The sequence below is a fragment of the Ahaetulla prasina genome, chromosome 12 (assembly GCF_028640845.1).
Source record: "Ahaetulla prasina isolate Xishuangbanna chromosome 12, ASM2864084v1, whole genome shotgun sequence".
In the NCBI taxonomy this organism is placed as follows: domain Eukaryota; kingdom Metazoa; phylum Chordata; class Lepidosauria; order Squamata; family Colubridae; genus Ahaetulla; species Ahaetulla prasina.
The window spans coordinates 5,798,595-5,820,636 of record NC_080550.1 but is presented as its reverse complement, the minus strand read 5'-3'; the positions used below and the strand labels follow the sequence as shown (position 1 = coordinate 5,820,636).

The 22,042-nt window shown below is 39.2% G+C and overlaps 1 protein-coding gene across 6 annotated transcripts in view; it reads left to right on the top strand.

Moving 5' to 3' along the window:
• The window catches only part of CHD9 (chromodomain helicase DNA binding protein 9), a 54,222-nt gene that overhangs the window by 24,575 nt on the left and 7,605 nt on the right, over positions 1-22,042 (top strand). For 4 of the 6 annotated variants that reach the window (XM_058154988.1, XM_058154992.1, XM_058154994.1 and 1 more), the window contains 26 exons: positions 407-524; positions 1,059-1,145; positions 1,483-1,620; positions 2,117-2,238; positions 3,189-3,432; positions 4,710-4,886; positions 5,820-5,963; positions 7,198-7,453; positions 7,879-8,089; positions 8,375-8,570; positions 8,674-8,841; positions 9,755-9,934; positions 10,429-10,539; positions 11,277-11,473; positions 11,960-12,159; positions 12,303-12,462; positions 13,229-13,318; positions 13,530-13,633; positions 13,718-13,835; positions 14,553-14,610; positions 15,673-15,715; positions 15,842-16,061; positions 16,586-16,788; positions 17,181-18,092; positions 20,570-20,733; positions 21,121-21,393. In XM_058154988.1, coding sequence (XP_058010971.1) covers positions 407-524; positions 1,059-1,145; positions 1,483-1,620; positions 2,117-2,238; positions 3,189-3,432; positions 4,710-4,886; positions 5,820-5,963; positions 7,198-7,453; positions 7,879-8,089; positions 8,375-8,570; positions 8,674-8,841; positions 9,755-9,934; positions 10,429-10,539; positions 11,277-11,473; positions 11,960-12,159; positions 12,303-12,462; positions 13,229-13,318; positions 13,530-13,633; positions 13,718-13,835; positions 14,553-14,610; positions 15,673-15,715; positions 15,842-16,061; positions 16,586-16,788; positions 17,181-18,092; positions 20,570-20,733; positions 21,121-21,393 — 4,894 coding nt within the window. The remainder of the gene's footprint in view (positions 1-406; positions 525-1,058; positions 1,146-1,482; positions 1,621-2,116; positions 2,239-3,188; positions 3,433-4,709; positions 4,887-5,819; positions 5,964-7,197; positions 7,454-7,878; positions 8,090-8,374; positions 8,571-8,673; positions 8,842-9,754; positions 9,935-10,428; positions 10,540-11,276; positions 11,474-11,959; positions 12,160-12,302; positions 12,463-13,228; positions 13,319-13,529; positions 13,634-13,717; positions 13,836-14,552; positions 14,611-15,672; positions 15,716-15,841; positions 16,062-16,585; positions 16,789-17,180; positions 18,093-20,569; positions 20,734-21,120; positions 21,394-22,042) is intronic. The other 2 variants (XM_058154990.1, XM_058154993.1) reach the window with 1 other exon arrangement.

Below are 22,042 nucleotides of genomic sequence, written 5' to 3'. Positions count from 1 at the left end.
GTAATTTTTAAAAAAAAAAAGTCAGGCAACTATAGAACAGAATTGTCCTTGGTTCTGAAATTCCTTTGACCCCGTAGAACTGTCTCTATATCACACTAGCAATTAGAAGGAGAATGTTTTATTCCTGCTTATGAGTCAAATCCATAGCTTGGACTTTTTTATCCTGTGCATTTTGTGGTAGAGATCTAATTCTAAAATAAGGGTGCAGTATTTTGTGTATGCCCTTTGACTTCATTCCAGAGTTCAAGAACAAGGAAATAAATGCTGTAAATAAAATCTCTAGAACGTAATTCTAGCACAAAGCCAAACTTCACTTTTTGTTGCACAAGTTGTCTTAATGTCGTAAAAGCTTGCATAAAAACCTGTGCTTGCAATAATACAGTTCCACGCCCTTTTGTAATGCTAGCTCCTACCTCCACTGTGAATGGGCTACAGAGCAACAGCTTTTAAAGGACAAAAGAATCCAGCAGAAAATCAAACGTTTCAAGCTGAGGCAAGCACAGAGAGCCCATTTTTTTGCAGATGTGAGTATCTCTAAAATTCCACCCAGAAATCTTGCTGAACCAATTAATGTATTGATTGCTAGGGCTTTATACAGTTTGTTCTTTGTCATGTTACAGCAGCGGCCCCTAACCTTTTAGGCACCAGATACCAGTTCTGTGGAAAGAGTTTTTTTCCGTGGACCAGAGGAGGGGTGGTTTTGCGTGCTGCCTGCATCCCGCGGATGGGGCTTTGCTTGTTTGCGTGGACTGGTCTCTGGCATGCCACGGTCTCCACGGACTGGAAGTTGGGGACCCCCGTGTTACAGTTTAGGTGCTGTTTTAACAAAGGACATATTTGCGCTGTTCATTTTTACTAGTCAAATGTTATAAATGGATTTTTCTTTTTAAAAAAGGGAAGAGAACAGTTTTTTTCAAGGCATGCTATTAATAATTTGGGTACAGCCAGTAATATGGATCCATCACAGTGCATAGCAGTCTGTATTTCGAGCTCGCCACTGTGTTATCTCGTTCAGGTAAATAAAGTATACATATTTATAACTCTATTTTAATTTTTAGATGGAGGAAGAACCTTTTAATCCTGATTATATTGAAGTAGACCGGGTTTTAGAAGTCTCCTTTTGTGAAGATAAAGACACTGGAGAGGTATAATTTGAAAAAAACAACAACAACCCACTCTTATGTAAATCAAGGGCTAATGCATATATACACTGATATGTACTTGACCCATATATATATATATATATATATTTATTTCAGATTATTAGCTCTGAGCTATAGAAATAAAATGTAGGACAAAATAAATAGGTAAATAACAGATTTAATATTCAGAACATCCAAGAATTGAGCGGTAGGAAAGAAAAAAGAAAAATGATGGGGAAAGGAAGCTCAAGGCATCTAATGAAGATTTATGCTCAGTAATTATACATGAGAGCCCTGATGGTTGAGTGGATAACCCTAGTAATTTTCCCCCCCGCTGCAGCATGTTACTTACTATTTAGTAAAGTGGTGTTCCTTGCCATATGAAGACAGCACTTGGGAACTGAAAGAAGATGTAGACCAAGGAAAAATAGAAGAATTTGAACAGCTGCAAGCTTTAAGGCTTGATTCAAGACGATTGGTAAGAGAACTAGAGATAACTAACCATTCTACTGAGAAATATTACTAGAAATAGTATCACGAGGTCTGATTGAATTGCAGAAAGCCATCTTAGCACCTTCAGAGAAGTAAAATAGAGAAATCTCTTGTGTGGTCTCTGACGTTGAGGAGAAGATAAGGAATGGGTTGGGTTGGGTTGGATTAGATGGAATTATAAGAACCTGAAGCCTGATGGTGTGTGTTGTGTGTGTGTGTCTGTCTGTCTGTCTCTCCCCCCCTCCCTTTCTCTCTCTCTCTGCATGATGAAAAAAAACAAAAATTCAGACTAATTTCTTATAAGTTATTCGCATAAATGTGCATATTTTGGCAACTGCCTTTCAAAAGCTAGTTTACAGTGTCCCAGATTTACAGGGATATATTCTTCATAGTCCTTCCCCATCCCCCCCCCCATTTTTTGCTTTTTTTTTTCTTCAAGTGGATAATTTCAAAGGCGTTTCATTTTGTATTTTATTTCCAAGGATCGCCCTCCTCCTAATTCATGGAAGAAAATAGAGCAGTCCAGGGAATATAAAAATGGCAACCAACTCAGGGAATACCAATTAGAAGGTCTCAACTGGCTTCTTTTCAATTGGTATAATAGGTACGTTCTCTAAACTAGTCACAGTAATGTTGCTCTTATAGCTGCTTCTAAAGTAAGTTGAAGTATTCCTGGTTTGAAATACTATCGGATGCACCAAAAATAATAAAATGGGATATGATTAAAATTGGTACACACGGGATAAGATTGAGCGGAATCTTATTGTGAGGCATAGGAAGCAATTAAGGGAGACGTATGAAATGTTCTTTTAGTCAGACCTTACTAACTCTGAAGTCTTTCCAGCCATTTTTGCAGCACAAATTCATCCCTGCTTTTTAATTACAGTTAATAACTATGCTTCAAAATCTAGCATAGATGTTTTATTCTACTTTAGTCCAGTCTAATGAAGAAAAGGATTAAGGGTGACATGACAGCCAGTCTTCCAATATTTGAAGGGCTGTCACGGAGAAGAGGGGTCAACCCAGTGGTTGAAATCCAGTTTTTTTTTTACTACCGGTTCTGTGGGTGTGGCTTGGTGGGCGCAGTGTGGCTTGGTGGGTGTGGCAGGAGAAGGATACTGCAAAATCTCCATTCCCACCCCACTCTGGGGCCAGCCAGAGGTGGCATTTGCTAGTTCTCCGAACTACTCAAAATTTCTGCTACTGGTTCTCCAGAACCTGCTGGATTTCACCCGGGGTCAACCTGTTTTCCAAAGAAGCAGAGGGTCAGGGCAAGAAATAATGGGTGGAAAATCATTAGAGGGATCCAACCTAGAACTAACAATGAGAACAATTAACCGCTGGAATGCTTGCCTCAAAAACTTACAGGTGCTCCATCCCTGGTGGTTTTTAAGAAGAGATTGGACAGCCATTTATCTGGAATTGTATAGAGTTTCCTGCTTGAGCAGGGGGTTCAACTAGAAGACCTCCAAGCTCCCTTCCAACGCTGTTATTCTGTATTTCTGTATCTATTCCTCCCGACGGCCCTACCAACCAGTGTGCTTGTGTTTTCAGACAAAACTGCATTTTAGCAGATGAAATGGGCCTTGGCAAAACCATCCAATCGATAATGTTCCTCTATGAAATCCTTCTGAATGGTATAAGAGGACCCTTCTTGATCATTGCTCCGCTTTCAACCATCACCAACTGGGAGAGAGAGTTCCGCACCTGGGCCGATCTCAATGTTGTGGTCTATCACGGAAGCATGATTAGTAGGCAAATGATCCAGCGCTATGAGATGTATTTCAGGGATTCACAGGTAATTTTCGGAACTGAATTCTACACAGTAAACATGGCGAGTGGATGTACCGTATTTTTGGACTATTAAGACGCACCAAGATTTTGAAGAGGAAAACAAGAAAAAAAAAAGGTTTTTGGCCTCCGCGCGTCTGGTTTTTGCCCTCCCTGGCCCCTGGGAGCACTCTGCAGGCCTCCCAAACCCTCTCCGCGCCCCATTTTTCATGAAAACAGGCCCATTTTTGGCCTCCCAAATCCCCCACACATTGTGTTTTTGCCTTTCCCAGCCCCCAGAAGAACTCTGCAGGCCTCCCAAACCCTCTGCGCATCCCATTTTCATGAAAAATGGGCCTGTTTTTGATGAAAACAGGACATATGGGGTGGGGTTTTGGGAGGCCAAAAATGGTTGTATTTGGTGTATAATACATACCAACATTTCCACCCTCTTAGTGGGGGAAAATGCGTCTTATACTCCAAAAAGTACGGTATATGTATTGCATAGTACAGGGGTCTCTGAACCTGGCAACTTTTAAGACTTGTGGACTTCAACTCCCAGCATGGCTGGCTGATGAATTCTGGGAGTTGAAGCCCACAAGTCTTACAGCTGCCAAGTTTGGATACCCCCCACCCACCCCCGGTATAGTGTATTTGTTTTGATGTGACAGATTATTTTTATGCACTCGAGAAAGGGATGAATGTACTAAAAACCTGTAGAATTGTATTTAGAGGTATCTGATTATGCTTCCCAAATACTTTGCCTAGATATTTGGCATCTTGAGAATTTAGATAACACTTAGAGAGATCATTTATATGATCTAATCTGGGTCAGTCCAGAGGTTTAGTCTTCCAAGCTTTTAGACTCATGCTAGAACCCATCCTCGGGGAACTACCAGAATGTGTGCTTTGGGCTAGTCTCTGCCTAATATTTATGTGGTGCCTGGTTGTGTGTGGCTTTTTGTTTGTTGATTGGTGTGTTGATGGCCACCTCTTAAGTCGCTGGCTGTTCTTTCCTTGTGCTGCCAAGTCCTGGCTCCTAAGTACCCAATAATTTTTTATACCAACTCCCTTTTGAATGTTTTGTTTCTTTCTCTTGTATATCAGGTTATTATCCATATATGTGCTGGAAAAGAGAGTGGTTTTGGCATGCAAATTTTGATACAGTTCTTTATCAGAGAGCAACCTAATTTAAAAAGCTTCCTTGCTCATCCAGCCATTAACTTCACTAGCAGATGCAATGAAAAATGGGAAGTTTGCAATAAGGTTGCAGACTGTGTTTTGCTTTCATTTATATTCTCCCAGGGCCGCATCATTAGGGATACCTACAAGTTCCAGGCCATTATCACCACTTTCGAAATGATTCTTGGGGGCTGTCCTGAACTCAATGCAATTGAATGGCGTTGTGTTATCATTGATGAAGCACACCGATTGAAGAATAGAAACTGCAAACTTCTGGAGGGACTCAAACTCATGAATCTGGTGAGTAATGTGATGAGAGATGACTCATATCAAGAAAGATGAATACACACAGAAGGTAGAATGTTAAACTCCAAATCAAGGAATACATTGGATTCTTAGCTTGAGTTGGTTGTTTTATTGTTGCTCACTTCTTCTTTCCAAAACCATGATGTCCTTTGGGAGCTGGAATGCTCATGAGTTGGATTTACACACCGTCAAAAGATTTACTGTTGTTTTTCAGCTTACAAATCAGGAAAGGATATGTGTTTCTACCTGCTTAACTTTATTTTATAACTTTGCCTCTAATACGTTGCATGAATCTTTATGTTTACAGTATAGCTTAGATTCTCTTGACCTTTAAACTCATTAAGCCATCTTTTTTTGTATTATATGCCATTTTGTTGCTCAAAACGTATTTTGTGATCATTAGCGTAAAATGAAATTACTTAAGAGCAAAAAAAAAAGTTACTAAAATAACTATTTATAAATTGGCATATGAGGCTAAAACATACGAAGAACAATTGCAGGAATTGAGTATGTCTAGTCTAGCGAGAAGAAGAATTAGGGGTGACATGATAGCAGCATTCCAATATTTGCTATAAAGAAGAGGGGGCAATCTATTCTCCATATCACCTGAAGGCAAAAGAAGAAGGATGGAAACTAATGGATGGAAACTAATCAAGGAGATTAGGAACTAAGGAGAAATGTTCTGCTAGTTAGAACAATTAATCAATAGAACAGCTTTCCTTCAGAAGTTGGGGTGCTCCATCACTGGAAGTTTTTAAAAGGAGACTGCCATTTGCCTGAAATGGTATAAGGTCTCCTGCTTGAGCAGGGGCTTGGAGTAAAAGACCTTCCAGCTCTGTTATTCTGTATTTTTCTCTTGTCATTCCAGTTAGATCAAAAGTTAGTTTATAACTTCTTGTCAAATGTATTTTGCATACATATCTTTAGGAGCATAAGGTGCTATTGACTGGCACACCACTGCAAAACACTGTAGAAGAATTATTCAGCCTTCTTCACTTCCTTGAACCTCTGCGATTCCCAGCCGAATCTACATTCATGCAGGAATTTGGAGACCTTAAAACAGAGGAACAGGTATGAATCTTTTATGTTACGCTATTAAGATTCACATTCATACACATTCAGAAACTACAACAGGATCAGTTACCCGTTTCAATACAGGCCATTAAATTAATTCATTTCATGGTCTCCCCAGAACACTTTATAGAATGTCACAATTATTCAGGAATGTAAGTACTTTTAATTTCTTGTGGTTGTTTAATGTCAGTTGTATAAATATAAAGAGAATTTGGCAGAAAAAATCATGGGTAGAAAATGTGAGTTTTTATATGTGCAGACTCCTACTTTGTGGCAAATGAATAAGTTCCCTTGGGTTCCAAAAGCTACCTCACCTCCAGCTGTAGGTGGAACACATCTAGAAGAGTTGGTTTTCCCTGTGTTTCTTTAAATAGCAACACTTTGCAACCTACAATATCCAGATTTCCTTTCAGTTTCAGGAAGTGATTTGCCAAGAATTTTGCAGGCTTTTGCAGTACAGGTAGTCCTCAACTTCTAATAGAATAGAATTTTTTATTGGCCAAGTGTGATTGGACACATGAGGAATTTGTCTTGGTGCATAAGCTCTCAGTGTACATAAAAGAAAAGATACGTTCATCAAGAATTCTAAGGTACAATACTTAATGATAGCCATAGGGTACAAATAAGCAATCAGGAAACAATATCAATATAAATCGTAAGGATACAAGCAACAAAGTTACAGTCATGCTGTCATAAGTGGAAGGAGATGGGTGGTGGGAACGATGAGAAGATTAATAGTAATGCAGATTTAGCAAATAGTTTGACTGTGTTAAGGGAATTATTTGTTTAGCAGAGTCATGGCCTTCGGGAAAAAACTGTTCTTGTGTCTAGTTGTTCTGGTGTGCAGTGCTCTGTAGCATCATTTTGAGGGTAGGAGTTGAAACAGTTTATGTCCAGGATGTGAGTGGTGTGTAAATATTTTCCCAGCCCTCTCTTTGACTCGTGCAGTATACAGGTCCTCAATGGAAGGCAGGTTGGTAGTCACTGTTTTTTCTGCAATTCTAAGTATCTTCTGAAGTCTGTGTCTTTTTTGTTGGGTTGCAGAACCGAACCAGACAGTTATAGAGTGCAGATGACAGACTCAGTAATTCCTCTGTAGAACTGGATCAGCAGCTCCTTGGGCAGTTTGAGCTTCCTGAGCTTCGAACCTTAAATCATCCTTGTGTGGTGACCGAAGGGTTTGTAAATTCTAGTTCTTTAGCATTTAGTTAGTTGTTTATGTTTTACGTAGGTGCAAAAGTTGCAGGCTATTCTGAAACCGATGATGCTAAGAAGACTGAAAGAAGATGTAGAGAAAAAATTGGCTCCCAAGCAAGAAACTATTATTGAAGTGGAGTTAACAAATATCCAGAAGAAATATTATCGAGCTATTTTAGAGAAAAACTTTGCATTTTTGTCCAAAGGGGCAGGGCAAGCAAACGTGCCCAACTTAGTTAATACCATGATGGAACTCAGGAAATGCTGCAATCACCCATATCTTATCAAAGGTAGGTATGTTTTTTTTAAAAAAAACAAACAAACACCTTCTTTATTTACTTTAGGCCTTGTTCATAGTGAGGTCGTCACCACTGACTTTAGAATTAGGATCAATTCCTTAAAGAAAGAATCCTTGAGAATCCATTTGTTTACAACCCACTTTAAAAAAATGTTGCTTTATGTAACATTATTATACGTTTCTCAGTTGAGAACGTAACGGGGGTGATTCACCTGACAGTTTCCATGAGAAGCAGTCATAAAAGTGTCAGAGGATGGTGGACAGCAGTAAATATTTCCTTATGCTAATTGTGGAGGATTTATTGCTCCGTTTCTGATATGTGCCTCTTAGGCAATCCAGACCAAAACTGTACAATGTTTCTGTACTTGGAAACAAAAGACTAACGCAAATTGGGTTTTCTGCTTTTCCTGAACACAGGAGCTGAGGAAAAAATCTTAGGAGAATTTAGGGAAACCTATAGTCCAAGTGCTCCTGATTTTCACCTGCAAGCAATGATCCAATCTGCTGGGAAACTAGTCCTCATTGATAAACTTCTTCCAAAAATGAAAGCGGGAGGCCACAAGGTGCTTATCTTCTCTCAGATGGTCCGTTGTCTTGATATCCTGGAAGATTACCTAATACATAAAAGGTGAGCTTTCCTTATTGCAAACACCCATGTTGACCTCATCGTACGTGCTTGGTTAATGTGCTGAGCTGTGCATGAATATTCAGCTGTGGATTTGCCTTGAATGCTAGTATTTCTCAACCGTGGCAGCTTGAAGCCACGTGGATTTCAACACCAGTAGCTGGAGTAGACAAGCCAGGTGATTCTTAGATATCAAATCTTAGATACTTGATCCACTGAAGTCTTAAACTCTAATACTGACAGGGCTTTCTTTGAATTGCTTCCTTTTTTTTTTTTAATACTTCAAAGGTACCTGTATGAGCGAATCGATGGGAGAGTGAGAGGAAACCTACGTCAGGCCGCCATTGATCGATTTAGCAAGCCGGATTCCGATCGGTTTGTTTTCCTTCTCTGCACCAGAGCTGGCGGATTAGGCATAAATTTAACAGCAGCTGATACTTGTATAATTTTCGATTCAGACTGGAATCCTCAGAACGATTTGCAGGTATAACCTGTCAACACATCAATTTTAATCGTGTGACAGGAAATTTAATTGAATTAATTATGACAGGGTCTTTTTGATGGGTTTTGATGTCCTGTCTCTTTAGGCTCAAGCTCGTTGCCATAGGATTGGCCAAAACAAGGCAGTGAAAGTCTACAGGCTGATAACAAGAAACTCCTACGAAAGGGAGATGTTTGACAGAGCAAGCCTAAAGCTCGGCTTAGACAAAGCTGTCTTGCAGAGCATGAGTGGCCGAGAAAACAGCGTTGGCGGTGTATGTACCCTTTGTTTCATTACAAAAACTAGAAATGCACAAAATGCAAAAGAAGAAAAAGTGCTTTCCTCCCCCCAACCAATTTCCAAAGGAAATCTTCAAAAGCTAAACATTTCATAAAACTTTGTACCACTTCTTGGCTCTCTTTACTTTCATTTCAATTCATTCATTTTGCAACAAACTTGAGTTAAATGGTTGACTATCTTGAACGGAATAAACCATTGTTTGTTGGGATGTTTCAATCCCTCCCTTAGGCGTCTGACTTAAAGGAAAGCCTACAAAATCCAGCTTGGGAATCCTTAAAACTGTGTATCTATTTAAATAAGAAAGCATGGGTGGGTTTTATTTGTAGTGGCATGGCTAAAAAAAACCCGGTTTGGTATTCCTCAACTTACAACCATTCATTTAGTGACCAATTGAAGTTACAACAGCAACTGAAAAAAGTGACTTATGACCATTTTCACACTTACGACCATGGCATCATCCCTATGGTCAAGGGATTGAAATTCAAATGCTTGGCCACAGACTCATATTTACGACGGCTGCAGCATCCCGGGGTCATGTGATCCCCTTTTGCAACTTTTGACAAGCAAAGTCAATGGGGAAGCCAGATTCACTTAACAACCCTGTTAACTTAACCGTGGCAAGAAAGGTTGTAAAATAGTGCAACAACTTTCTCACTTAGCAACATAAATTTTGGGCTCAGTTGTGGATGTAAGTCGAGGCCTCCCTCTATTAAAATAAATCAGAATAATGTAATGGTTTACAATATTTCCAGTAAAGATAGAAAGAAATTGTTTTTATTAAATAACATGTATGATTAAACGAAAAAATATTTTTGTTACGCAAGACCATGAGTAAACAAAATTATTTTTCTTGCTCTTTTAAATGTATCCAAATCCTACTTCTTCAGATTCAGCAACTTTCCAAAAAGGAAATTGAAGACTTGCTTCGAAGAGGGGCGTATGGTGCCATTATGGATGAAGAGGATGAAGGCTCTAAGTTCTGCGAAGAAGATATCGATCAAATCTTGCAACGCCGCACAAAAACAATCACAATTGAATCTGAAGGGAGGGGCTCTACATTCGCTAAGGTAGTTACAAACTGTTCAGCAAATATTAAATGTGCCTTTTTCACAGGGTGCTAAGTAAATTCTGTGAGCTCTGAACTGCCCTGGTGTTTTTAAAGGTGTACAGAGTGTTTCACTTTGAATTGTTTTGAGCACAGAATGGGTTGTTTTGAATATTTTGGTAGTATTGAAGCTCAAGAACACTCTTGTTTGTTGAGCTTAAAATTTCCACAATGTTTGGAACTGCTTGTTTTGTTTTTAAACCTGTAGAGCTGCACTCAGAATGGGAAAAGCTTTATGTTAAAAAAAAAAAGAGTGAGATGTTAACTTTAAATAAATTTGTGTGGCTAATTTGAATCCATGACAGAACACTTTGTATCATGTGTAACTAACAATTGACAAAAGTATCTGATCCTACAAATGGGATTCATCCCTAGCATTAAGATACAATCTTATCTCATTCGCCCTACCTTAAAAAGAATTATTATTTTATGGTGCTTTATTGTTTGTTATTTCAGGCTAGTTTTGTTGCATCTGGAAACAGAACAGATATTTCATTAGATGATCCCAACTTCTGGCAAAAATGGGCCAAAAAAGCTGAAATAGACCTAGATGCCATCAGTGGTAGAGTAAGTATATTTTCCATGACATTTACTAGTGTTTTTGCTGAGCGACCATGGCTAACGGTTTTTTAAAAATTATAATAGCTTTGAGCATTTTTTTTCAAATAATAGTATTCTGACTAAAATATGGTCTACTGCTTTAATTATATGCCTGTTTTGTTTATAAAAACCATCTGAAATGAACTTTATACTCTTCTCCTGGTTTATATAGGCTCTTGTAGTACTCTTTATATACCATATTTTTCAGAGTATAAGACGCACCGGAGTATAAGACATACCTTAGTTTTTGGGGAGGAAAATAAGAAAAAAGCTGATTGGCAGGTGGATTGGCCTCCTGGAATATCCCCCAATCAGCTGTTCCCAGAGGTGAATTGTGAGCTCTGTGCCTTGCTTTTTTTTCTGCCTCTGAAACTCCGTTTCAGAAAAAACTTTTTTCTGCCTCTGAAAGCCTCCAAAACAACTTCAGAAAAAAAGCCTCTGAAGCTCTGTTTGGGGACTTCGTTTCTGAAGCTTCCTTTCTGATGCTTTTTTCAGTATCTGAAACTCCGTTTGAGAAGCTGGGCAGGATTACATTTGGAGTATAAGACACATCCAGATTTTCACCCTCTTTTTTGGGAGAAAAAGGTGCGCCTTATACTACGAAAAATACGGTAACCACAAAGCTTTGGAAATTTGAGCTTTAGGAACCTGTCTGCCTTAATCTGCAGAGATTTTTCAAATGCACATTTATTTATATTATGCAGAATAGCTTGGTTATTGACACCCCAAGAATTAGGAAGCAAACAAGGCCTTTTAATGCTACAAAAGATGAACTTGCCGAGTTGTCTGACATTGAAAGCGAAGGAGAGGATAAACCAAAACTTAGAAGACCTTGTGATCGCTCCAGTGGATATGGGAGAACTGAGTGCTTTAGGGTTGAAAAAAACCTGTTAGTTTACGGGTAAGATTTCTCTCTCTCTTTTACTCTGGAATAGTATAAGAAAAATGTGCCTTTTTAAAAGAATATTGTCTCACTTTACCCTATTTTTTTCTGACGTTTGTGGTTCCAATAATATAATTTTACAAAATAATGTAGCGTTTTGTAAGAGGAGATTGTACTGATCACAAAACTTCATCCTTCAGCAAATACTAAAATCAAGCTATATGGCCCTTGGTCATAGACAAAAAAATCTAGTTCATATTGCAAGGTAGAATGCATAGAATTTAAATAGTTTAATTTTTTTTTTCATATAACAGTTATTCAGATCTTTGCATCCTTAACGGCATCCTAATGAGTGATTGACAATGTGAATTGCCAATCCTGTCATCTCTGGATAGAAATGATGGATTCAGAATATGCATTTAATTAACATTGGGCGTTAATGCATAAAAAATCATCTGAAATATGTCGCTTTTGTTTCAAACGTTCAAAATTAAAACGAAATAGATGGGGTCGTTGGAGAGAAATTTTATCGCATGGGCGCTTCAAGAGACAGCTAAACGAACAAGACGTGGAGATAATTTGCCGAGCCCTGCTAGCATATTGCCTTGTCCATTATAGAGGAGATGAAAAGATTAAAAGTTTTATCTGGGATCTTATTACGCCGACTGAGAACGGGCAGACTCGAGAATTACAGAATCACTTAGGTAAGCCTCTTTTGAAGGATATTACTGTTAGCAAGCAAGCAAACAAAAGCTTATTTTAAACCAAGAATTTATTACTCAGACATGATTCTAATAAACTGTAATTAAAAATATAAGTTCCTGCCTTCTATTCTTATTTGGCCTAGGTTTGTCAGCCCCTGTCCCCAGGGGCAGAAAAGGAAAGAAAGTTAAGACCCAAACAAGCACATTTGATATACATAAAGCCGAATGGCTTCGCAAGTACAATCCGGAACATTTGTTGCAAGATGATGGGTATAAAAAGCACATAAAACACCACTGTAATAAGTAAGTAGCACTGTAAGCCTTGGATTATTAATATTAATATTATCATAAATAATGGTGAATGTGATTTTAAAATATATCTTCTAGAAATACAAAGAAATCCTTTTACTAAACCTAATGAGTTAATTAATGTTGGCATTTTTAATGAAATAGGTTAAGTGTTAATGATAACAATTTTATTGAGTCAGTAGCTTCTCCGTGTGCAAGTATAACTTGAAATGGCACTAAGTAAGAGAAAGAGAGAGAGAATTAGGATAGATAATTTGGGAGAAATATTTTACTCATTCAAAACCCGTTTTGAAATTCCAGTTTGGAGGCAGCTGATAAATTTTCATACTGCCATCTATTGTCTTTAAAGCATTAGCAGAGAGCATTATATAAGCAGAAGCACTCGTATTTTCAAAAGTGGTCCATTCATTCTGGATTTAGTTTACAATTAGTTTAACTTCTCCCTTCAGGCTTTTGGGTAATGTCTCAAAATATCTTGACTTTATGTGTCTGTTCAGCTGTTTAAGTTTAAATGAAACACGCAACACCATTCAAATTATATTTTAAGGATTTTTTTTTTTTAAAAAAAGGTAATCTAGAATCTTGCTAGGAAAACTAACCAAAATTGTGTGGTGTTGGTAGATAAATGATCATAGGACATTGTTGGTCATATTTTCTGTTGGTCATATTTTCATATGTATTTTAAATTAAGAACTCTTTCAAATAAAAACGATCGGAATGTTTCAAACAGCTTTATATTTATCTTTACGTGCATATTCAGGGTTTTACTTCGAGTTAGAATGCTGTATTACTTGAAGCAAGAAGTCATTGGTAATGAATGCCAGAAAGTTTTTGAAGGGGTTGATGCCAGGTAAATGATACTGAGTTTGTTTCTTTTATTCCTTGATCAAAAATAAGTATCGTTAGTAGCTTTTGAATTAAGGTGAGTTTTAACAGAACTTTTGATGCTTTTAATTTAAAATTTAGATACTTATATATGTTGGGCCCATTTCTGTGTTGCGTGAAAGTTTATATCTCACAATGGGAAGACTTAACACCTGCTTTCTGACTAAACCTTTCAGTGAAATTGATATTTGGGTCCCGGAACCAGATCACTCTGAAGTGCCAGCCGAATGGTGGGATACAGAAGCAGATAAATCTCTATTGATAGGTGTTTTTAAACATGGTAAGCCCTAAGGACATTATCTGCTTGCTTGCTTTTTGGTGAACTTTGTCTTGAAGGTTATATTCAGAATACGTTTCTTTCCAGGTTATGAAAAATACAACACAATTAGAGCAGATGCCGCCCTTTGCTTCTTGGAAAGAGTGGGGAAACCGGATGATAAGGCCGTGGCTGCTGAGCAGAGAGCAAATGATTATATGGATGGGTATAGATTTTTAAACTGCTTTTGAAAGCCAGTTGCCATTTTTAGCGCCCATGCAAATACTATCCCATTTAGTAACTAATCTGATTCATTAAGCATTGTCTCATCCATTTATGATATACTTTGCAAAACAGAACATCTGTTCCTCACAAGCAGAGGTGGGTTTCAGCAGGTTCAGCAGGTTCTGACCAGTTCTGGAGAACTGGTAGCGGAAATTTCGTGTAGTTCAGAGAACCGGTAGTAAAAATTCTGACTGGCCCCGCCCCCATCTATTCTCTGCCTCCCGATCCCAGCTGACTCGGAAATGGGGATTTTGCAGTAACCTTCCCCTGGAGTGGGGACGGAATGGAGATTTTACAGTATCCTTCCCCTGGATTGGGGAGGGAATGGAGTTTTTACAGTATCCTTCCCTTGCCACACCTGCCAAGCCATGCCCACCAAGCCACACACACAGAACCGGTAGTAAAAAATTTTGAAACCTACCACTGCTCACAAGGTTTTGATAATTTGAACAATTTAGGAGTAACTTCAACAAGTGGTCTTTCTCAAAGAACACAATTTCAAGAACAGAGGAATCAGATGATTAGAATCAAGTTCTTTGCTAGTATTTGCTTTTTTCCTGCAAATAAACTCATTTTATCCTTCTTATTTTTTTAGTAACTAAATGATAGTTACTCATTTTCATATCATTTACACATCTGTGTTGAATGTGTTTCTTAGGGATGTAGAAGACCCAGAATACAAACCGGCCCCAGCCTTATTTAAAGACGATATGGAGGTAACACATTTTCACTTCATCATTCAATCGTTTCTTTACAGTTTGGGTAAATGTGTTTGAATCTGGATGAGGAGGAGCAGGTTAAGGCTTAATCCAAGCAAGACAGAACGGCTCTGGGTTTGCAAGCCATCTGACTCCAAGGAGATTCCAAATTCTGGGTGGGGTTATGCCCCTCCAGTACTGAATTAGCTTATAACTCCTACTGGATTCACAGCACCTACATGAGTGACTATTACAGCTAGGAGGCCCTTTCATTGCTTCATCTGATGTGACAGTTGTGACCTATCCCAGAACAGGAGTCTTTGTTCACAGTCACTCAGGCCATAATCGCCTCTCGGTTGGACTACTTCAGTGTGATCCCCTTGGTGCTGCCATTGAAGAGTATGCACAACTACAGCTGTCCCAGAATACAGCAGCCTAAGTAGCTATGGACTCCTATCATTACTCCCATATAACACCAATGGGGTGGAAGTCCCACTGGTTACCAGTTGTCTTTCAGATGCAAATCAAGATGCTGGTTGCACATTTAAAGCTCTTTGAAGGCCTGAACATCTGTTGGAGTGCCATCTCCCAATAACATCTGCCAGCCGAATACATCAAATAAAGAGGGCTGATTTCCCCCCTCCTCTGGAACTATATTTTCCCCAACATTCATGTCAGTTCTCACTGGATCACCTATAAACCCTGTAAATAAGTACACTAAATATATTTTATAGAGTTCTCAATCTTAACCTTTGAGGCTACATATTTGTCTTGGTTAACTATATGTGGTTAACTCTATTATTTACAATTACGTTCATTGTTGTATTATTTGGTTATATTTGGTGAGCTGTATTAACTACAACTGCATTCATTTCATGTGATGCAGTTCTTTGTATAGAGAAATCACGAGTTTCGTACAGAGAGATCACGAATTTATATATAAATGAGAGTTGTCAGTCATCCATAGTTAACTTTTAAGTCTCTGCTGCTTTTGGTGTGTTGAGTCAACTTCAAAACGCATCATATATTGCAACTGAATTGTGCTTCCGTTCATTTTGCATTCTGAATGTTATTTCTTAGGATGATGCCTCATCGCCAGGGGATCTTGTAATAGGAGATGGAGGTAAAATCTCATGGTTTTAACTTTCTACTTCAACAATTGCACTTCTGAAATGCAACCTTCCACTTTGTGTGATACTTAATGTGGTAAACCAACACCAATTATTATAGTCATCTTTCTCAATTACAGATGGTCAGATCATTGAAGGAGACAAGCTTTACTGGCCAACTCAGTCTGCCTTAACAACACGGTTGCGTCGTCTCATAACAGCATATCAGCGTACCAGTAAGAGCAGGCAAAGCCAGCCCATTCAAGCACCTTTTTCTGTCCAGGCTTGTGTGATGCCAGCTGCCTTTGAAGAAGCTGTTTTAAATCCAAAAGTGGCTGCCAAAATTGAAAGACAGCAAAGGTAAGCTATGATTAGTGCAGATCTCAAAAAGTCCTCTGATGTCGATATCTCTTATCCTATATTAACCTCTATATACAGATTCTACTTCTAAGTATCTCTATAAATCAACATTCTTATTTAAATTATCTTAACCTCTATTCAGAATTCAGTCTCATGACAAAAATCTCCCTTACATTTTATGCTTACTCTTCAGCCAGGAATACCATCTATTCCATATTCGATAATATTCAGTATCTTCCCTCTCCTTCATTTCCATCATCTGTCCATTTCTGCACATTCATATATTTTTTTTATTATAATTTGATCCAGTGGGATATCCAGATGTTTCCAATTCTGTGTATCTACATAACCCATGTAGTATGTAGATACCTATGTGGTATTGTGCTTTTTTTTATTGTGTATTTTGACTTTTGGAAATTCAATAAATATTATTTTTATTTAAAAAAATGTCCTCTAATGTCTCTATGGTGTTCTGGGAACACGGTTCATTTGTGATCTATGTTCCCCTTTGCCCTTCCATCTAGATGGACAAGAAGAGAAGAAGCCGATTTCTATAGAGTGGTGTCTACTTTTGGTGTAGTATTTGATCCAGACAGAGCCCAGTTTGACTGGACAAAATTTCGAGCGATGGCGAGGCTGCATAAAAAAACGGACGAAAGTTTAGAGAAATATCTATATGCGTTCATGGCCATGTGCAGAAGAGTTTGTCGCTTACCTTCAAAAGATGGTGGGTTGCTTATAATACTTCACACACACACACACACACACACACACACACACACACACACACACACCAAAAAAAGAAAGAAAAACTATTTTAGGAGCAATAAAAACAAAACACATATCCTACATCGTGAAACGCATGTTTGATATATCATAATGTTTAGATAATCCTTTCCCCAAAACAAGCAATAGCTCCTAAATTTGTTTTACCTTAGAAGGTAGCGTTGTCTTCACTGAAGGAAAAAGAGATTTGGGGGGATGGATGGATAAATAATACTCTCTTACAAAAATAAGTGAAACACATTTAATGTCCAAGATTCCAACCAAACGTAGAAGATCCTGCTACAAGTCTTAATTCTTTGTGTGTGTGTGTGTGTGTGTGTGTTTCCTGTGCAGACTTTGTGGATTCAAACCTTTTCATCCAGCCAATAACAGAGGAGCGTGCATCTCGAACCTTATACCGCATCGAGCTCCTCAGAAAGGTACGAGAGCAAGCTGTCCGTCATCCTCAGCTCTGTGAGCGATTAAAACTTTGTCAGCCAAATCCAGACTTGCCCGTTTGGTGGGAATGTGGGACCCATGATTGGGATTTGTTGGTTGGTGCCGCGAAACACGGAGTTAGCAGGACAGATTACCACATCCTTCGCGACCCTGAACTCTCCTTCATGTCAGCTCAGAGGAGCTACAGTCATAGCAAAGCTGCACTTCCAAGGACTTCTACTCCGCTCTTGCAATCGTACCAGATGACTCTGTCGGCCTCTCCTCTCATGCCTCAAGCCAGGCTGCCAGACGCCAAAGGGAACGTGCTTGAGGATGCGAAACCTAAGGACGAAAACCACAAAGAACCTCATTCTTCAGACGAAGAGTCCATGTCTACTGAAAACGTGCAGATGGGAGTGAAGGCAGAACCGGCAAGCCCGAAGAGTGGCTCATCACCCTCGCATGCTGCGGACCCCAAGCCTGTTCCGAAGGGGGATCACGACAGGCGCATGGTGGCAGCAAGGACCGAACCCTTAACGCTAAACGCTGCTTCCAAAAAGCCGAGATCTGGGAAGAGAGGATCAGACTCTAGCTCTGATTCCGACTCCGATTCAGAGAGATCATCCTGTTCTTCCAGATCGTCTTCATCTTCATCGTCGTCTTCTTCCTCTTGCTCTCGTTCCAGATCAGGATCCAGCTCTTCGTCGTCTTCATCTTGTTCTTCAGCGTCGTCATCCTCTTCCTCCTCTTCCTCCTCCTCTTCCTCTTCCTCCTCTTCCTCTTCGTCGGAAGAGAGTGACAGTGATGAAGAGGAGGCCCAAAAGAGACGTAAGTGCCTTTTAAAAAAACAACACCTCAGTAGTTGATTCAGAGAAAGACATAAACTACTTTTCACGGATTTTCAGATAGATCAGTAGTGTGTTTTAGAAAAACAAAGAAATACTCTAATCAATTGCTGGGGGAAATTAATCTTGCTTAAGAACAAGGAAAAAATCTGATGAAGTCTATCGTCTGTAACCCTATTTCTAGAACAGAATGTGTGTTCTGTCTGTTATTATTCTTGAACTCTTTATAGAGACCAATTTTCTGCACTACAGTCTGTAAAAAGGTGGCTCAGGGGCTAAGATGTTGAGCTTGTTGATCGAAAGGTTGGCAGCTCAGTGGTTCAAATCCCTAGTGCTGCCGGGTAACGGGGTGAGTTCCTGTTACTTGTCCCAGCTTCTGCCAACCTAGCAGTTTTGAAAGCATGTAAAAATGCTAGTAGAAAAAATAGGGACCACCTTTGGTGGGAAGGTAACAGCGTTCCGTGCGCCTTTGCGTTGAGTCATGCCGGCCACATGACCACGGAGACGTCTTCGAACAGCACTGGCTCTTCAGCTTTGAAACGGAGATGAGCACCGCCCCCTAGAGTCGGCAACGACTAGCACATATGTACAAGGGGAACCTTTACCTTTACCTTTTACAGTCTGTACAGAATATTTTCAATATGTCAGTTGTTTGTTCATTCTCAAATTCGTTCCATGATGATCTCTTTTTTGATGTAAATTGCTCTTTTAATTCACATGAAAATTTGTACACTTTCTATATATGGATATAGAAATGCATCTTTAAAAATTGTGATGTGAGATCCCGAAAGCTGCACAATCAGAAGAATATCTGCACTGTAATCTTTATAGTGTGCGTGGAAGAGAAAATAAGTTCCAGATTAGTCCAAACAAAATCCTTATGCTCACGGTGTATATAATCTCTTTGCAGAACAAACAATCCTATTATTGAGTCATCTTTCTTCCACTAGAATGTTTTTTACTCTTTAAAAATAACTTTTATAGAGCAAAAAAAAAATTAGGTAATTATGTATTTACAAAAAAAATATATTAGTAGCTAGTTAATAATTTTTTATGGTTCTACCAAGTAAGAAAAAATTGAGTATGGAGCTAAGATTTTTCCAATATAATCACCTATATCACCTAATCCCTTATCATTTATGCTGATAAGCCACATTCAACTTTCCTAGATGACTTGCAAAAGAAATTGGTAGACTGTTTTGTAGCTAGAAGGAAACATTCATCAATGCAATTTAATCTCCTTTAATTATTTAATATTCCAGTGCCCATTTTTATGTGCTTGATGATCAGATTCTCAATTTTTTTCTTATAATTGTGATATTGTTTGTGTATAGCGGGGCAGGTATTTGTCCTTTGATTTAAAAAAAATGGTGCTACTGTTACTATTGTCCTGTATCTCAAGCCAATTCTTCCTAACTTAATTTCTCTCATCTGTAATGCAATATGAATTTACAAATAGTCCTTGATTTTTCACCTCAATTGGCAACAGAGCCTTAGCCATTGAGCAAGGTGGCCATTGACATCTCGCTTAATGTCCTGATTGTTAAGCAATCTCACAGGTTGTTAAGCAGATGGAGTGTCAGGTAAGGAGCATGACAGGTGCCTCTCCTGGAAGGCCTCTTCTTTTGGCCTGGCCCTGGTGCTACCACTGAAAAATGCCATTCATTTTGATGCTGTTGTCATTTTAACTGGCCGTTGAACGAATGGTGATTAATCAAAGGCTACCTATCTATCCCGAAGGTGCTTTTCCCAAAGTTCTGAAGAAGCTTCTTGGATAAGAAGTGAAACATTTCCAAGGAAGTCCAGTTGCCTTTGGGGAAAAAGCACCTTTGGGACAACCATGGTTGGATGGTTGAGAATCTCTGTAGACATTGAGGACTATTTGTATGTACTTCACAATTTAGTGGCAGGAAGTGCTTGGAAGCGTGCGGTGTAATTGTGCCCATCAAAACCTCTGCATAGCATGATGCATTTCACCCCTGTATGGCACGGGTGAAATGCTCCCAATTTGGACCGGATCGGCGGGTGGTTTGGAGAACCAGTAGTAAAAATCCCTGACACACACACACACACACACGCCAATGCCCAGCTGAGCCGCGCAATCATCAGGTTTTTGTTTTTTTTTACTTTTAAAAGCATTTTTTCTTCGGCCAAAAAAAATGCTTTTAAAAGTAAAAAAAAAGCCTCTTATGATCGTGCAGCTCAGCTGGGATCGTCAGAACCTTTTAAAAGCATTTTTTCTACAACCTCTGACTGAATGCTTTTAAAAGTAAAAAAAACAAAAAACCTCTGATGATCGCATGGCTCAGCTGGGCATGGGTGTGTGTGTGTGTGTGTGTGTGTGTCCCACCCAGTCACATTATTCCCACCACCCCCAAGCCACGCTCACAGAACCGGTAGTAACAAATTTTACATTTCCCCACTGCTGTATGGTTACTGATTATCTAAAATTTCCTCCAGGGGAAGGAACGCCTCACTTGAAAGCATACGATGAAGAAAGTGTGGCTTCCATAAGCACTGTGCAGGATGAAACCCAGGACAGTTTCCAAATGAATAACGGAACACCAAATTCTAGTTGTATCTTACAAGGTGGATATATGTTAGCTGCTTCTTACTGGCCCAAGGTAAAGTTGAAACCAAATGCTTACTGTCACGAAATGGAAATTAAAACATTTTTCACTTCAGGTTAAAAATCATGTTGCTTTTTGTAGTTTAAAAAAAAAAATGGAAGGGACCTTGGAAGTCGTCTTGTCCAACCAAGCAAGCAAGAAAACCTACCGCATTTCAGACAAATGGTTATTAGTGACATTTGTGTGCTTTTGTCCCTTTGACTGGGTACACTCTGTAATTTCTCCTAGGGCAGTTTTGTGGTAAAGCAGGAAATAATTGCTCCTAAACTTCTTCGGAGTCATCCTTTCTGTTGGCTATTAACACACTGATTGTTTGCAAGTCGTGTTAATCCCGAGGGAGACGAATGTGACATTTCTAAGCAGCCTCCTGTTTGCTTTTAGGATCGGGTTATGATTAACCGCCTGGATAGTATTTGCCAAACAGTCCTGAAAGGTAAATGGCCTTTGGCAAGGAGAAATTACGAGACCAATCCCGTGGCTTCCTTCTACACCACCAAGCTGCTAGACAGCCCAGGTGCCGCTGCAGACTACAGCGAGCCCGGCGTCCCGACTCCCCCAAGCGCAGACGTTAAAGAAGAAAGCGACCAATCAGCACAGATGTCAAAGGTGAAGAAGCATGTGCAGGAAAAGGAGTTTACAGTGAAAATCAATGACGTATGTTTATTTTTATTGCCCTAGGACCTGATTGCAATTGCCGTGTGCAGCATGCTTTACCTACAAGTGGCTGCCTGCTCTCAATCTTGCCTCCTCGGCCTAAATACTTCTGGGTATTTTGGAGCAGCGATTTTGGAGCATTTCTCCCCTACCCCCTCTCTCTTTTGAGAATCTCATTCTCAAGATCTGGCAACAACGTGGCATCATTTCTTGCTCTTCTGCAGTCTTTGCTGATGAGTTGCTTCCTTGAATGGCCTTTCTCAATGCTTTTTTTCTGGCGCTGTAATTACTTTCCAACGTTTGGCATCTTTTATCTTAGAATTATCTTTTTTTTTTTTTGTAAAAAAAAAAGGGGGAGTTTTCGATTATGGTAATTACAATTCCAAATTAGCAAGCCATCAGGATATGTCCATAGTTCCTTAGGTTTGCACACTGGTGTTAGCAGGTAACGCACATGAATTAATTCAACCTCTTCCAGCTTGGTCTCTTGTTATCTATGGATTTCCATTTCGGTTGCATATTTATGAAAGTTATCTAATGGATTTGATAATTGAAACTGGCTGAATGCAATTGTTAATGCAGGCAGTCCTTGACTTACGACCACAACGGAGTTCAGAATTTCTGTTCCTAAGTGAAAGTTGTTAAGTGA